The following is a 14,946-nucleotide window of genomic DNA, read 5'->3' as shown; positions in this document are numbered from 1 at the left end:
ACAGTTCGGAATTACGGGCATTTCCGGATGCTTCGGCAAATAATTAAGACTCCGTTTTAGAGTGGAGCCAGCCATATTTTATCCTCGGCGATTTCGTGCCGGCACATCAATCAAAGTAAATATGTGAGGGGTGGAGGGGGAGGGTGGGGTTGTTTCAAGTGCCTTTCGCAGTTATAAATTTCCGCACACATCCTGGCGCAAGGACGAAGGACATGGACACGCAGGCACCGAATGCATTCCACTCACGGCAATGGGGAAAGTGTCAAGTTAATGCCAGCAGCGATAGCAACAACAACAGCAACGGCAGAAGTAGACGCAACTGCAAGGACATTACCCACACACCGCCCACCGCCCACGCCCCCTTTTTGCCACTCCCCCACCCCCCCGCACACCTAATGACTTCGTTGACGGCGTCATTTGCCTGGCGAAAGGTAAGTTCCTCTCACAAGCCAAAATTCTTGCAACCCAAAAGGGCAGGAGAACTCAACTAGCACATACCCATTACCTTGGCCTAATCTTCACACAAACTTCTCAAGCGAAAATACATATGACTTCTAGGCTTGGTAGTACCTCTTGATTCCCATTTTAGAAGTTTCTTGATGCAACTAACTATGCGTAACTATAAAGAACATACATAAGTGCATAGAATCGAACAGACTAATGCATAGATCTCTCGGTTTATAGGCAGAAAAGCCATGTGCTCTGTGTTTCCAGGTCCCAAACTCACTCGTGAGAGCACTTGTCTGAATGATTTGGAAAATAACAAGATGCCTCCACCGAGAACTCCCCCCGCTGCGATGAGTGAGATCCTTGTCGGATTTCGCGCAGTGTAGACCAAGTTATAATGATGCCACTCGGCTGACTGCTGATGTTGATGTTGCTCCTGCTGCTCCCGCTGCTGCTGCTGCTGTTGTCGTTTAGCTGCTAAGGCGATGCCAGCATTTTGGACGCTCTTTGGACGCCACTCTTCAGACAAGTCAAAAGGACTCGAGTCCTGACAATGATATGTGAATGTGCCCGGCACTGAAGGCACTGAAGTTACTGAAGGTAAGCTAGCTGGTACTAGTGCTATGCAGGCATAGGTGACGGGCAAATCTGGCGGAAAACCCGGCGACGGAGTGGAGCTGAGCGGAAATATTGCTGACAGTTGTGGCATATTATCATACGTACGTACGAGTCGAGTCCTTTCGCCATGTCCTGCCACATTAGCAGTCGCGTGTGCTCGGCAATCGCCCGACATTTGTCGCCACCCATGACAGCTGCAGTTTTGCCCCCGCCGACTCAGTTTCACGCCCATTTTCCACTTCAAGTCGACAAGTAGGGCCTTTGATCTTTTGTTGAAAAACAAATTATCCTTGCTGAATCCTTTTTAGTCCTCTTTAGTTTGGTGGTGCACAAAACACATACAACGCTTTACATAAATAACAGAAATGTTTGCTTTCAAAATGCTTTTGAAAATGCTTTAAAAATATTTAATATTATTAGTTGAATATATATAGATTTCAAATATATATTCATTTTTAAACTTCTGTAGCCAGCGCCACCTATGGGTCAAGTTGCAATGGTGGCAAGCTTAACTAAGCTTTCAGCTCGACGAACTTCAAAAGTTTTGCACAAAAATTCAAATAGTTGGGAAAAGTTAGTAGTATATTTTTAAGTGCTATAAAAATAAGGGTATTTATTGCATAAGCTTATTTATTACATTTTAACTTATTTATAAACATGACAAAAAAAAGTGCAATTATAGTATTTGGAAAGTGGGAAAACAATGCATCTCAAGTGGACAGCTTGTGTGGCTGGATTGTCAGCAAGATGTCATCGGCGTTTTTGAACTTTAGCGATATGTTTTCGACAAACTGCAGCTTCTCCAGCTCAAAATCGCTGTGAAAATCAAAGTTGGAGATTAGCTTGACCAGGAACACCTTCATGATAAAAAGTCCATAGCGACGACCTAAAAAGATAAAAAGAAACAAATAAGATGGTCGTAAAATGTAGTCAACAATCTTTATAATCTTCACGATCTTCAGCTCACTAATGGGTATCCGATAGTCGTGTTACTTTGTCCAACTCACCGATACACGATCGCAGTCCATTGGAGAAGGGCAGGAAGCTGTAGGAGTGTCGCCGATCGCGCTGCCTCCTTGTTTCTCCCGATCCCGAGCCGTTCTGCCCCTGGGACAGCTGCTCCTGTTCCTGGTCGAGAAACCGCTGCGGATCGAACTGCTTGGCGTTGGCGCCCCACCAGCGCTCGTCGCGTTGCATATTGAAGGTGTCCAGCACCACGATGCTGTTTTGGGGCACGATCGTTTCGCACTGCCTGCCCGCCAGTTGGAAATCGCGACTGACGTGGCGCAGATTCATCGGCACGGTGGCCAAGAGGCGCAGCGATTCGCTGACAAAGGCATCCAGATAGCGCAGCTGCTGCAGCTGCTCCAAGCCCACCTGGCCGCCATCCGGCACGAGTGCCCTGATCTCCGCCAGCAAGCGTCGCTGGCAGTCGCCCTTGTTGGTGGCCAAGCAGAGCAGGGCCAGCATTATGCTATTGGACACCGTCTCAAAGGACTGGAAACGGGAGTAAATGTATCCTATTCAATGCATATTAAACATCACATTTCGAGACGCACCACCAGTACCATGGACTGTGCCTCGTCCATGATCTCTTCGAGCGTCATCTCTCCATTGGCGGCCAGCTGAAAGATCTGCTCGATGAAGATGCGCCTCTGCCAGCCGTTGGACGAATCCTCTCCAGACTTGTCACCGCCAACGGCGTCCCTTAGCCGCCAGTTGCGATGCTTCGTCCTCACGATGCCGCCGACGAAATCCTCCAGCAATTTGGCACACCTTCTGGACTCCTCGTAAAGTTCCGGCGCCAATAGCCGATGCAATTGGCGTATCTGTAGCCATGGCTTCACCACCCGAACGGCTGAGATCTCCAACAGTCTGGTTGGGATTGGAATGTTAGTTGTGTTAGCAAGGAGTCATCTCCACTCACCGCTTGTAACTGTGGGCAATGTGCGCGTCATCCAATTGCGTGAAATTGGTTGGAGTGCCCATGATGGTCACTGCAAGAGAGTACAACGATTCCATGCCGGAAAAATCACACAAAATTATAAACTACAAATTCAATCAAATACTCATAAAATAAATATAAATAGTTATATATATACATTTATATATATAGGTATATAGCCACATTCATATTGGATTCCGGCTACGTGAGTCGCATGGAAACGGTGGGAACGTGTCGCCCCTCGAAGGGCAGTAAATGCAATTAGTAATTTGTTTATAAATTCCGCAACGGATTCTCCAGTTGGAGGTTGATTGCAATTAATTGATGATTTACAAATCGATTGCTAAATAAATTGACTTGCATATTAAGCCAGTTAATTAGTTAGTTTAAGATCTCATTGCTTATTTTTAGCTGCTAGTTAATGCTAGTTAGCAATGCTACTTACAGCAGGACACCTCGAGAACAGCTCGACTGAGCAAATCCTCGGCAGCCGTGAACTTGACCGCCTGTCCATGGAGATTCGGCTGCGATTGGAACTGTTCGACCATCTGATTGCCCACGGAATTGAAGACATCGAAGAAACTGGCCACGATATTGTGACTGAAGGCGGGATTCAGCTGCTTGCGGCGCAACTTCCATTTTTGCCCTTCAATTTGGAGGATAATAATGCTGTTTTCAAATTTCTATTCAGCAATTCAGCTATTCAGCTATTCAGCTATGCAGCTATTCAGCTATTAAGCTATTAAGCTATTCAGCTATTTAGCTATTTAGCTTTTCAGCTATTCAGCTATTTACCTCTGGCATGAAGCAGACCGCGACGAACAAAGAAGCCATCCTGCAGAAAGGTCTTGTCCAGGCACTCGGGCGCATTGAGAACGCATTCCATGCCGGCCGGATCATCGATGTAGAGTAGGACTCGGGTGCCCACGAGAACGGCCAGCGGGCGCTGGAAGTGCACCCGATACTGGGATACCTTCTCCAGAATGCCTGCAATGGAATGCCAGCCACATAAGAAACTATTCCAATGGCCGCCACTCTTCTCACTCAACTGTTGGGATGCAGATTGATGCAGAGCAGGAACCATAGCACCGGCTGCTGGACCACTCCGCGCCATCCGTTCAGCTGCCAGATGAGCCGCCAGCACTTGCGCTGCTGCCAGGCGAGGAGCACCGCCAGAAGGGCGCCGCACGCCCAAAGGGCCACGTTCAGGTGCATCATCGGTAGTGTCGCTACCACAAATGGCCAGCGATTCCACGCCGCGTATTTACGGCCTAATGTGGTGCTTTGTAGGCAGCACACTTGCAATCGACGTGGTAATAGTGGCTCAGGTTGGGGGTTTGCTGGCTCTGTGGCTTGGTGGTGGCTCCAATGGAGGTGGCGAACCGATCGGTTGGGCCAACAGTTGACAACTGCCGAAATGTGGTACACACCAGAGAACTGCAGCCCGCCACTCGCACTCTACGTCCACCCGATAAACACTCGGTACTCTAGGCACCCCGTTTTTTTTGACACCCTACTTGCGGCAACACAAAATACTCGAGTGTTTTACCGACGTTGTGTTTTTGTTACGAGTAAAAAAACCACCCGAGGCCTGCTGCGCAAGAGCCGTTTGGGTGAGTGGACGCACAGTCAACGATCGGCCGCACGTCATTTTTTGTATGCGGGCTGCAGTTCTCTGGTCATTTTTTGTACGCCTAAAATTTGTATGGGAGGAAGCGTGACGGGTATAAGAAATGAAGGGTAAAAGGGAATACCCAAGAAAAATTTCGTGCTCACGTCTTTGATGGACTCAAAGGGTGCCACCCGTTTCGAATCATTCCGTTATTTATTTTTCACACGTCGCTACCTGAATACTCTAATGACAAATATTCTTATATAAAGTAATTTTTGAAATGAATTTTGTGACATTATGTACTATTATTTTTACTATAATCTATATTTAAATAATAATAACGTTATTAATATATATAATATATAATAATATATAATATAATATATATATATATATATTATATTAATAATATATAATATAATAAAATATTATATAATATATATAATTAATAATAATAATAATAATATATAATAATAAGATGAAGGGCATTTTACAAAGTATTCGACAAAGTCTAGAGCCACGCCGAAAGAATAGTGTGTAAACGTATGGAGTGTAAAACGCATGGAGTTACGCATCTTGTCTGTGACTCGATTACCTACGAGACCACTCGAGTATTTTTGGAAACACCCGAGTATTTTTGGAAACACCCATGTGTTTAACGGTATACCCACAAGTGTTTTTCTCACTCATCCCTTTTTAGGCAGTGTGTGATCGGCACCCGCGACGCGGAGCACCGTATTGATTCGGGTGCGCGCACAACGGGGTGTCTTGTCTACATGTTCAGATTTATACTGTGTGTTTGTAAGTACCCGCGATGTGCGTGGCGGGTAGCACCCGCACACAAAATTGTAGGGTGTGAGTCGAGTGGTAAAAAAGTGCCACCCTTGCAGTTCTCTGGTACACACAGTTATTGGCAACATCGTTGGTCGGCGACTGAAATGGCTTTCTTAATTGCCCGGCGGACAGTGGGCGGCATTTTGGGTCATCATCGATGGTTTAGGTCAAAAACAAACAAATATAGGCAAATAGAATCAAATAAATTCAAATATAATCAATTATAATCAAATATAATCAAATATTATCCAATATAATAAAATATAATCAAATATAATCAAATATAATCGAATTTAATCAAATATAATCAAATATAAGCAAATATAAGCAAATATAAGCAAATATAATCAAAGATAATCTAATATAATCAAATATAATCAAATAGAATAAAATATAATCAAATATAATCAAATAATTTCAAATATAATCAAATATAAGCAAAAATAATCAAAGATAATCTAATATAATCAAATATAATCAAATAGAATAAAATATAATCAAATATAACCGAATTTAATCGAATTTAATCAAATATAATTAAATATAATCGAATTTAATCAAATATAATCATCTATAATCGAATATATTCCAATATTTTAGCAATGAGAGTGAATTCAGATACTCAAAGGTGCCAAAAAGTATGCAGTACAATATGTACAATACAATAAGATATTAGGTTATAATTATATCTGTGTCTTCACAATAAACCATCGTACAATTAGATAGATTTAGGCTATATCTATAAAAGTATCTAATTGGAACATTCTACCTACACAGTCGCCTCAAGATATTGCATCTAAATTGGCAAGGTCAAAGTTCAAGCTGCAGACAACTGCACTTTTCTCAATCGTTCCAGTCGCAGATTAGATATTGCTCTTTGATCGATGGAAAAAGCCAGCAAATACCGATTGTTAGCATTCAATAATCCGCATAAACCAGCGGCACAATAAACTAAGTGCATATTTATAAATATATATTTACATATATATTTATATATACGAGTATATGCCGTCTGAGTAAAATCCGATAATCTAATCTAGGCCTCTGTTAACTGTTAACAGTTCGTTGATCTGTTAGTGGATCCAGTGCTTAACCCTAGAAAGCCCATGTGGGCTTAACTGTATTATTACTGATAAATTCATAATACAATTATTTGAAACACATTTAATGTATTTTATTATAGTTTTCAAAAGGGAATGGCATTAACTATGCTACCAGTTTCTATATTTTCATTGTTTTTGCTAATCATAATCGTACAATGAAAATAACTATTTTTGATATGGGTTAATGTACTTCCAGCACAGATTAGCTGCCAATCAGGTTTCATTTAGCTAACCCATTCAGTTCGATCGAATCGCTCGAGGAGAACACAACCAGCTACATGGCGCTGTGGCCACTGCTACTGATCACCCTGGGCCTATGGATCCTGGTGCGGAAGTGGGCACTGCTCCGATTGGGCAGCAGTCTGCCGGGTCCGTGGGCATTTCCACTGCTTGGCAATGCTCAGATGGTGGGCAAACTCCGACCGGAATGTGGGTGCACTTGCTCCGCAATAGCGATCCGCAATAGTCTTTCATCAGACATCTTTCTCGTTTTCACAGAGCTGCGCGATCGCTTCGGTGCCACCTATCGCCTCTGGCTGGGCCCACAGCTCTGGGTGTTCCTCCATTCGGCGGAGGAGACGCGCCAGGCGCTCCATGATCCCACGCTCCGCAAGGCGGACACCTTTCTGCAGCTGGAGCCGCTCATCGGCGACGGTCTGCTGATCAGCCATGGTGCCCATTGGACGCGGCAGCGTCGCCTCCTAACGCCCGCCTTTCAGCCTCAATTGCTGCGCAGCTTTGCTCCGGCGATTGGTGGGCATGTGGAGCGCTTGGTCGGGCGACTGGCGGCCACCGGGGGAGAGTTCCTGGAGGTCACTGATCCGCTCTTCGCCTGCCTCCTAGACGCCATCGTGGGTGAGATTAATAGCTCTAATAGCTCTGTATATTCAATCTGTGAACTATCAGATACCCTCTAACTTAGAGTAGTAACCAACTACACCGTTTTCCCACCCATTCCAGACACCTCAATGGGCACCCAATTGGGCACCCAGTCCGTGGATCACTCGCCCATCATCCAGGCATTCCATCTGAGCAGCAAGCTCCTCTTCAAGCGCATGATCAATCCGCTCCTCTCGTCCGACTGGATCTTCCAACGCACGCAACTCTGGCGGGATCTCGACGAGCAGCTGCAGGTGATCCACACCCTAATGGAGTCGGTGATCGAGAAGCGCGCCAAGGAGCTGCTGGATAAGGAGGAACCCGCGGCGGGCAGAACCCACAATCTCCTGGACACGCTTCTGTTGGCCAAATTCGAGGGTCGATCGCTGAGTCGGCGGGAAATTCGCGATGAGATCAACACCTTTGTGTTTGCGGTGGGTTTTCCTTTAACTACGATCTATTCCTTTTATATTCGATGCTTTTCAGGGAGTGGACACCACCACGGCCTCCATGTCGTTTGTGCTGTACGCTCTAGCGAAGTTTCCCGAAACGCAGACGCGTCTGCGAGAGGAGCTGCAGGATGTGGCGTTGGATGAAACCATGGATCTGGACGTCCTCAACGGGCTGCCCTATCTGGAGGCGCTGATCAAGGAGGTGCTGCGCCTGTACACAATTGTGCCCACCACTGGACGCCAGACCACGCAGTCCACCGAGATTGGAGGACGCACCTACTGCGCCGGCGTCACACTGTGGATAAACATGTACGGGTTGGCGCACGACAAGGAATACTATCCGGATCCGTATGCCTTCAAGCCGGAACGTTGGTTGCCGGAGGATGGCGCTTACGCCCCACCCGCCTTCAGCTATATTCCCTTCTCTGGCGGACCACACGTCTGCATCGGCAGGCGGTACTCCCTGCTGCTAATGAAGTTGCTCACCGCCCGCCTTGTCAGGGAATTCCAAATGGAACTGAGGCCGGAGCAGGCTCCGCTCAAGCTGCAGGCCCAAATGGTTCTGAAAGCCCAGCAGGGCATACATGTGTCATTTTTAAAACAATAAAAAAGGTCTTTTAAAATCTTATGTCTGGTTAAGTAAAAATATATAAATATAATAAATATAAATATATTCAATATTAAAATAGTATATAACACATATTATGCTGTCGGAAATACAATTTTTCTAAATTAAACTAGGTTAGAAAACAGCTAAACGTTCGATGCCAACATCGATGTCTTCGAAAAATCACAATTATCGACGTATTTCGAGAAATCATCGATGTTTTTACCATTCGCAACGCAGGAGAAAAGTGTATAAATTGTACGTATCGCCAAAAACATCGAAAACATTGATGTCCGCCAACATCGATGTTTGTCCACCTCTAATTCGAGGGAGTCTGTCGAGGAAATAGCTACAATCTAGCTACATCTGTCCACCTTCTGCCGCCCTGGTAGCTATCGATAGTCGCGTGAGCAGCACGCAGCGTTGCTGGCGCCGATAACATATGCTGCCGTTATCGTTTCGTTTTTGACAGCTGCACGAGCTGCGCGCTGCATGTGTATGTGTGTGTGCGAAAATATTAATTGATACGTTAACGCTGCGATGCAGTGCCGTGTTAAATACTTCAAAGCTGTTCGTTTCTAAATTCCAAAAGTTTAACATTTGTGACAGCATTAGTTTTTTCGTTTTTTTTTCGGCATAACGTGCTCCCTCGCTCGGGCGTAAAAAATACAAAATACAAAAAAAACCCCAAGCGGAGCGACGGAAGAGAACAGCGAAGGCAAAAGAAAAACGCACACACCCATACAAATGCCATAACTTCGAGTGTATTTGTAGTTATTGCTGGAAAGAAAGCAGGCAAGCACACGCATACGGCGAAAAATACGCAAAGAATCTGCAATTTTTGTCAACATTTTGGGTGCGCAACGTTACATTTGTGTTACATCGCCGATTTCATTTTTAATTGCCGTATAACCATCGTGTGTGCGTGAGAACAGCCTTGCCGCCCGCCCACGGATATATCCTCCGCCACCCACTCTTCTTATTTTTTTGTTGTTGTTTTTTTGTTGTATTCCACAATACGGCAAAATCGGAGAGCGAGCGGTCGAACGAACAAGCAAGGTAAGCATCATACATACATACTTACATCCCATATGTACATCGGCGGATGTACATACATATGTACGCAAAATAAGTGCATGCCCCTGCGTATGCGGAGCAAGCGAAGAAGAAGACGCTGAAGCGGCGACGCATTTAAAGCTGATTCCGCCGCTGCTGCTTCTTCTTCCTCCTCCTCCTTCTCGGCCGCAACAAATTGCATAAAACAAAATGTATAGACTTGTACATTTATCTATATGCAAGTTGGTACATGCATACGAGTGTTAGTACGTATGTACCACTTTTCATCCAGCCATTGTACAATATATATGTATATATATATATATATATACGTACATGTGCGCCGATAGCGGGCGTATGTCTTCCCATCTTATGCGTACATCATTATAATCGAACATTTGCTTACGACAGGACTTGCTATTCAGTGGACAAATTCGAAGTTAGAAGACAAGAACAAAAGTAAAGCGAAGAAGAAGCCGCATAGCGGCTGCCATCGTCCAGTAGAAAGCCGCATCCAGTGAGTAGCGACAATCCTAACCAGAGAAATCCGATCCTCCGCGGAGGTGCCGCCAATTTTAGCACTATTCAAGTGCCGACTAAAATGGAAATAGAAACAGATCAGTCTATTGAAGCAATGGACACCCAGGACACCCAAGAGGTCGAGATCCTCACCAGTGACCTTCAACAGACACAACAGCAGCGGAATTCACCGCCCCAATTGCCGAAATTCAAGAATCTTATCCAGCCACAATTGCACGCCGTTGGTGCAGTGACCCAATTGCCCAGCGAGAACGGCAATATGCCGCCACAACAACTATTGGCAGATAGTAGCTCCACTTCGTTCGGCGACGGCGAGGCCATGGGCATTGACGATGAGTCCAAGGAGGATCAGTTCCGATCGGAGACCACATTCTCCTTTACCGTCGAGAATGTGGTACAATTGAAATCGCAGAGACTGTCGCCGCCAGTGTTTGTCCGCATGCTGCCATGGAGGATAATGGTCATACCCAATGATCGTGCGCTCGGCTTCTTTCTGCAGTGCAATGGGGAGAATGATTCGCCCACCTGGTCGTGCAATGCCATTGCCGAGCTGCGTTTGAAGTGCCACAAGCCGGATGCACAGCCCTTTACGCGTGCCCGCATTAAGCATTTGTTCTACTCCAAGGAGAATGACTATGGCTACTCGAATTTCATCACCTGGCAGGAGCTGAAGGATTCCGAAAAGAGCTATGTGCACAACAACAGCATCACCCTGGAGGTTCACGTCGTTGCGGATGCACCGCATGGCGTTCTGTGGGACTCCAAGAAGCACACAGGCTATGTTGGCCTTAAAAACCAAGGCGCCACTTGCTATATGAACTCGCTGCTGCAGACATTGTACTTCACCAATTCGCTAAGACTGTCTGTTTATCGCATACCCACGGAGGCTGACGATAGTGCCAAATCAGTTGGATTATCGCTGCAGCGTGTGTTCCATGAACTGCAGTTCGGTGACCGTCCCGTTGGCACCAAGAAGCTAACCAAGTCCTTTGGCTGGGAAACGCTCGATTCGTTCATGCAGCACGATGTCCAGGAGTTTCTGCGCGTGCTGCTCGACAAGCTCGAGTCGAAGATGAAGGGCACCATCCTGGAGGGCACCATACCGGGTCTGTTCGAGGGCAAAATGTCGTCGTACATCAAGTGCAAGAATGTCGACTACAACAGCACACGTTACGAGACGTTCTACGACATCCAGCTGAACATCAAGGATAAGAAGAATATCTACGAGTCTTTCCAGGATTACGTAGCTCCCGAAACGCTGGAGGGTGACAACAAATACGATGCTGGTGTGCACGGCTTGCAGGTGAGTCTCAGGATTTGAATAGAATTGAACCAAAACCAAGAAAAAGCTACCAAGCTACTATTTAAAACAATATTTGCCAGTTTATTCATGATAGTAATAGATAGTAATTTTCTTGCGAATTTAGGAAGCCAGCAAGGGCGTCATCTTCACTTCATTCCCACCCGTTTTGCATCTGCACCTGATGCGCTTCCAGTACGATCCCGTCACGGACAGCTCGATCAAGTACAACGATCGCTTCGAGTTCTACGAACAGATCAATCTGGATCGCTACCTGGCCGAGAGCGAGAATACCTTGGCGGACTACGTTCTGCACGCCGTGCTGGTGCACTCGGGCGATAACCATGGCGGGCACTATGTGGTCTTCATTAATCCAAAGGCTGACGGACGTTGGTTTAAGTTCGACGACGATGTGGTCTCCAGTTGCCGCAAGCAGGAGGCAATCGAACAGAACTACGGCGGCATGGACGACGAGATCTCGTTCCACGCCAAGTGCAGCAATGCCTATATGCTGGTCTACATCCGCCAGTCGGAGTTGGATCGCGTACTCGGCGACATAACGGAGAGCGAGATATCAAGCGATCTGGTGGAGCGTCTCGATCTGGAGAAGCGCATCGAAATGGCGCGCCGCAAGGAGCGCGGCGAGGCCAACACCTATGTGTCCGTGCACGTGATCCTCGAGGAGAACTTCGAGGAGCAGCACAAGCGTCGTCTCTTCGATCTGGAGAAGGTCCATCCGCGCGTCTTCCGCATCAAACAAAATCAGACTGTCGACGAGCTGGTGGACATGTTCGTGAGGGGTTTCGGTGTGTCGCGCCAACGCATGCGCATGTGGAACTTGTGCACCGCCCAGACGCAAAAGTTCTTGCATTTCGATTTCGTGGCGGAGGGATCGCGCACCATCGAGCAGATATCAACGTCACAGAAACCGTGGGTCATCTGGCTGCAGCTGGCCTGGACGGATGTACCTGGTCCCCTGCCGTCCTTTAATCCCAAGACCGAAGCCCTGCTGTTCATCAAGTACTACGATCCGCGCAACAAGCGTCTCAATTACATTGGATGTACCCAGCAGCCGCACACCCGCCGTCTCATTGATCTGGTGCCGGATGTGAATAGCAAATTGGGTTTCGATCCGGACACCGAGCTGACCATCTACGATGAGTACGCCGACAAGAAGCTGGTCAATCTGAACGAGCCGATCGAGAGTGCGCTGTTCATACCGCAGGATCATCTGCAAGGTCACATCCTAATCTTCGAGCGCGAAAACGTTGACGCCAAACTCGACCTGCCCACGGTTGGGGATTACTTCCTGGATCTGGTCTATCGCATCGAGATCATCTTCAGCGACAAATGCAATCCCAATGAGCCGGACTTTACGCTGGAGCTGTCCAATCGCTATAACTACGATCAGCTGGCCAATGCGGTGGCCGAGCGCTTGAACACCGATCCACAGAAGCTGCAGTTCTTCATGTGCATCAACAACTACAAGGAGACGGCGGGCAATGCCGTGCCCTACACATTTAAGGTAAATATACATATGCAATTAATGCCTTTTCCATTAAAGTTTACTATTTATTGAAGGGCACAATCAAGGATCTGGTTTCTTACACCAAACAGAGCTCAACGAAGCGTATCTTCTATCAGCGGCTGTCGCTCAGCATTCACGAGCTGGACAACAAGAAGCAGTTCAAGTGCGTCTGGGTGAGCAGCGACCTCAAGGACGAGAAGGAGCTGGTCCTGTACCCCAACAAGAACGATACGGTTAAGGGACTGCTGGAGGAGGCGGCCAAGAAAATCTCGTTTGCGGAGAACAGCCGTCGCAAGTTGCGCCTGATGAAGATTAGCAATCATAAGATTGTGGCGATATGCAAGGACGATATACCGCTGGATACGCTGCTAAAGTCCAACGAGTCCATAACGACCACACAGGGCGCTCAAAAGACTTTTCGCATCGAGGAGGTGCCGGCGGAGGAAATGCAATTGGCGGAGAACGAGTTCCTCATCCCAGTGGCCCATTTCAGCAAGGAGCTGTACAACTCATTCGGCATACCCTTCCTAACCAAGGCGCGCCAGGGCGAGCCGTACGGTGCGGTCAAGCAGCGCATCCAGCGTCGTCTGAATGTGCAGGACAAGGAGTGGGAAAACTACAAATTCTGTGTGATCTCCATGGGCCACAATGCGGATGTGAACGACAATACGCCCGTTGACCTGGAGGTGTATCGCTCGTGGACCAGCGGCCAGTTGCCCTTCTTTGGCTTGGATCACATCAATAAGTCGCGCAAGCGCAGCTCGCTTAACTTCTCCGAGAAGGCCATCAAAATATACAACTAAGGCGGGGATACGAATGAGGATGAGGAGAACACACGCTCTAAACTGGATGATGGCGGAGCGGAGCAAGTTTGCGTGCGGAGCGGGATTAAAGGAATCAATGTTGAATGTGCGAATGTGCGATGGATAGCGGGCAAGGGATCATGGCCACACGTGTTTATTGTTCTTCAAAATTCGAAAACCAAGAGCCCAATCATTGGAAACGATTCATAGACACCACACACACACACATACAAGCGCGGAACTTACCCTTTTTACTTTTATACATATAAATTGTTTGTAGTCTATAACAGCTAAGTAATATTTAGGTATTTATTAGTCCCCGCCGCCGACGGCAGTGTTTGGAGATCAGATCCACTGGCCACGCCATGCCGCGCAAGCTTGCTCCCCCTCTTCTTACTTCGTTTTACCGCTCTTCCTTTCCTTTTACTCTCTCGTCTCCGTTTCCGTTTTCGTTTCGCTTCGTCCGCCGAACAATCCTGACCAGAGTATCAGCTTTCGCAAGGAGTCCAGCGACTCATTGCTTGAACTAAAGTAACTTCAATTTAGGCTTAGGCTCAACTACATAATTATTCTTCTATGCTACATAATATTCTTAATCGATAATTGTTTAATCGATAATCGCAGGCAGAAGTAGAAGTGAACTCGCTTTTGTCCAAGTGTAAATAAGCGTTCGTTGCTAGTTGCCCAATAAAACATAAACAAAGAAGGAAAGGAGCATGTAAAGAAGGAAAGAGAAAGAGCAGGCGAGGAAAGGAAATGAGAGAAAGCCCCAACTAATAGAAGGCATAGAAGGAGCATAAACTAAATGAAAGCAACCAGCAAGAGGAGCATATACATAGATATAGGTAAACGAGAGGGGAAGAGCTGTAAACAAATGAACGCAACTATGTAACAAGTTTAACTTTAAACGAAACAAAACGATTAGGTAAAGAGAAAAGTCACCAAACGAGACGCAAGATAAACTTGAAGACGATGGCGGTGGATATATATATATATAATGCATATATTCGAGCAGCAAATCGAAAGAGATGGCAAGAAGGCGTAAGGGAGATGAAAAATATAGGATTTGTTTCAAACAATTATTTGTGATTTTTAAACATGAAATGATAACAATGTATGCAAAGGACTAGACAACATAAAATTAATTAATAAATTACAATAATACACAGTTTAGTGCTTTTCTTTCCTTGTTAACTATAGCGAACGAATCGAGATCCGCGCC

At 46.3% G+C, this 14,946-nt stretch overlaps 3 protein-coding genes across 4 annotated transcripts; 2 read left to right on the top strand and 1 right to left on the bottom strand.

The window, feature by feature from the left end:
- Window positions 1–1,681: 1,681 nt before the first annotated feature.
- On the bottom strand, window positions 1,682–4,451 carry LOC6725752 (probable cytochrome P450 318a1). The gene is made up of 7 exons (XM_002106716.3): window positions 4,060–4,451; window positions 3,806–3,997; window positions 3,456–3,656; window positions 2,993–3,062; window positions 2,625–2,940; window positions 2,073–2,562; window positions 1,682–1,951 (listed from the first exon to the last, which is right to left on the bottom strand). The coding sequence occupies exons 1-7, from the start codon at window positions 4,226–4,228 to the stop codon at window positions 1,776–1,778; spliced, it is 1,614 nt and encodes a 537-aa protein (XP_002106752.2). The 5' UTR covers window positions 4,229–4,451; the 3' UTR covers window positions 1,682–1,775.
- Window positions 4,452–6,780: 2,329 nt separating this feature from the next.
- LOC6725751 (probable cytochrome P450 311a1) lies at window positions 6,781–8,516 on the top strand. Its single transcript, XM_002106715.4, has 4 exons — window positions 6,781–6,988; window positions 7,037–7,414; window positions 7,520–7,872; window positions 7,925–8,516. The coding sequence occupies exons 1-4, from the start codon at window positions 6,838–6,840 to the stop codon at window positions 8,495–8,497; spliced, it is 1,455 nt and encodes a 484-aa protein (XP_002106751.1). The 5' UTR covers window positions 6,781–6,837; the 3' UTR covers window positions 8,498–8,516.
- A 1,627-nt stretch (window positions 8,517–10,143) lies between these two features.
- LOC6725750 (ubiquitin carboxyl-terminal hydrolase 7) lies at window positions 10,144–14,892 on the top strand. 2 transcript variants are annotated; one of them, XM_016172660.3, is made up of 3 exons: window positions 10,144–11,396; window positions 11,521–12,918; window positions 12,987–14,892. In XM_016172660.3, exons 1-3 carry the CDS (start codon window positions 10,155–10,157, stop codon window positions 13,722–13,724), a joined length of 3,378 nt encoding a protein of 1,125 aa, XP_016039068.1. In that variant the 5' UTR covers window positions 10,144–10,154; the 3' UTR covers window positions 13,725–14,892. The 2 variants fall into 2 exon arrangements, with proteins under 2 accessions (XP_016039068.1, XP_016039067.1); XM_016172659.3 differs by having other exon boundaries at window positions 12,975–14,892.
- Window positions 14,893–14,946: the final 54 nt, after the last annotated feature.

Source organism: Drosophila simulans, chromosome X, assembly GCF_016746395.2.
Source record: "Drosophila simulans strain w501 chromosome X, Prin_Dsim_3.1, whole genome shotgun sequence".
In the NCBI taxonomy this organism is placed as follows: Eukaryota; Metazoa; Arthropoda; class Insecta; order Diptera; family Drosophilidae; genus Drosophila; species Drosophila simulans.
The sequence above is the reverse complement of the archived record's forward strand: the minus strand, read 5'-3'. Positions and strand labels throughout refer to the sequence as shown.

Bases quoted from the DNA above. Each gene is read 5' to 3' on its own strand.
- LOC6725752 (XM_002106716.3), bottom strand. From the start codon at position 4,228: ATGATGCACCTGAACGTGGCCCTTTGGGCGTGCGGCGCCCTTCTGGCG. The intron at 3,998-4,059 runs GTTGAGTGAGAA...ATTCCATTGCAG, and splicing joins CATCAATCTGCATCCCAACA to GCATTCTGGAGAAGGTATCC. The intron at 1,952-2,072 runs GTGAGTTGGACA...TTATCTTTTTAG, and splicing joins TGGACTGCGATCGTGTATCG to GTCGTCGCTATGGACTTTTT.
- LOC6725751 (XM_002106715.4), top strand. From the start codon at position 6,838: ATGGCGCTGTGGCCACTGCTACTGATCACCCTGGGCCTATGGATCCTG. The intron at 7,415-7,519 runs GTGAGATTAATA...CACCCATTCCAG, and splicing joins CCTCCTAGACGCCATCGTGG to ACACCTCAATGGGCACCCAA. The intron at 7,873-7,924 runs GTGGGTTTTCCT...GATGCTTTTCAG, and splicing joins TCAACACCTTTGTGTTTGCG to GGAGTGGACACCACCACGGC.
- LOC6725750 (XM_016172659.3), top strand. From the start codon at position 10,155: ATGGAAATAGAAACAGATCAGTCTATTGAAGCAATGGACACCCAGGAC. The intron at 11,397-11,520 runs GTGAGTCTCAGG...TTGCGAATTTAG, and splicing joins CTGGTGTGCACGGCTTGCAG to GAAGCCAGCAAGGGCGTCAT. The intron at 12,919-12,974 runs GTAAATATACAT...TATTTATTGAAG, and splicing joins CCGTGCCCTACACATTTAAG to GGCACAATCAAGGATCTGGT.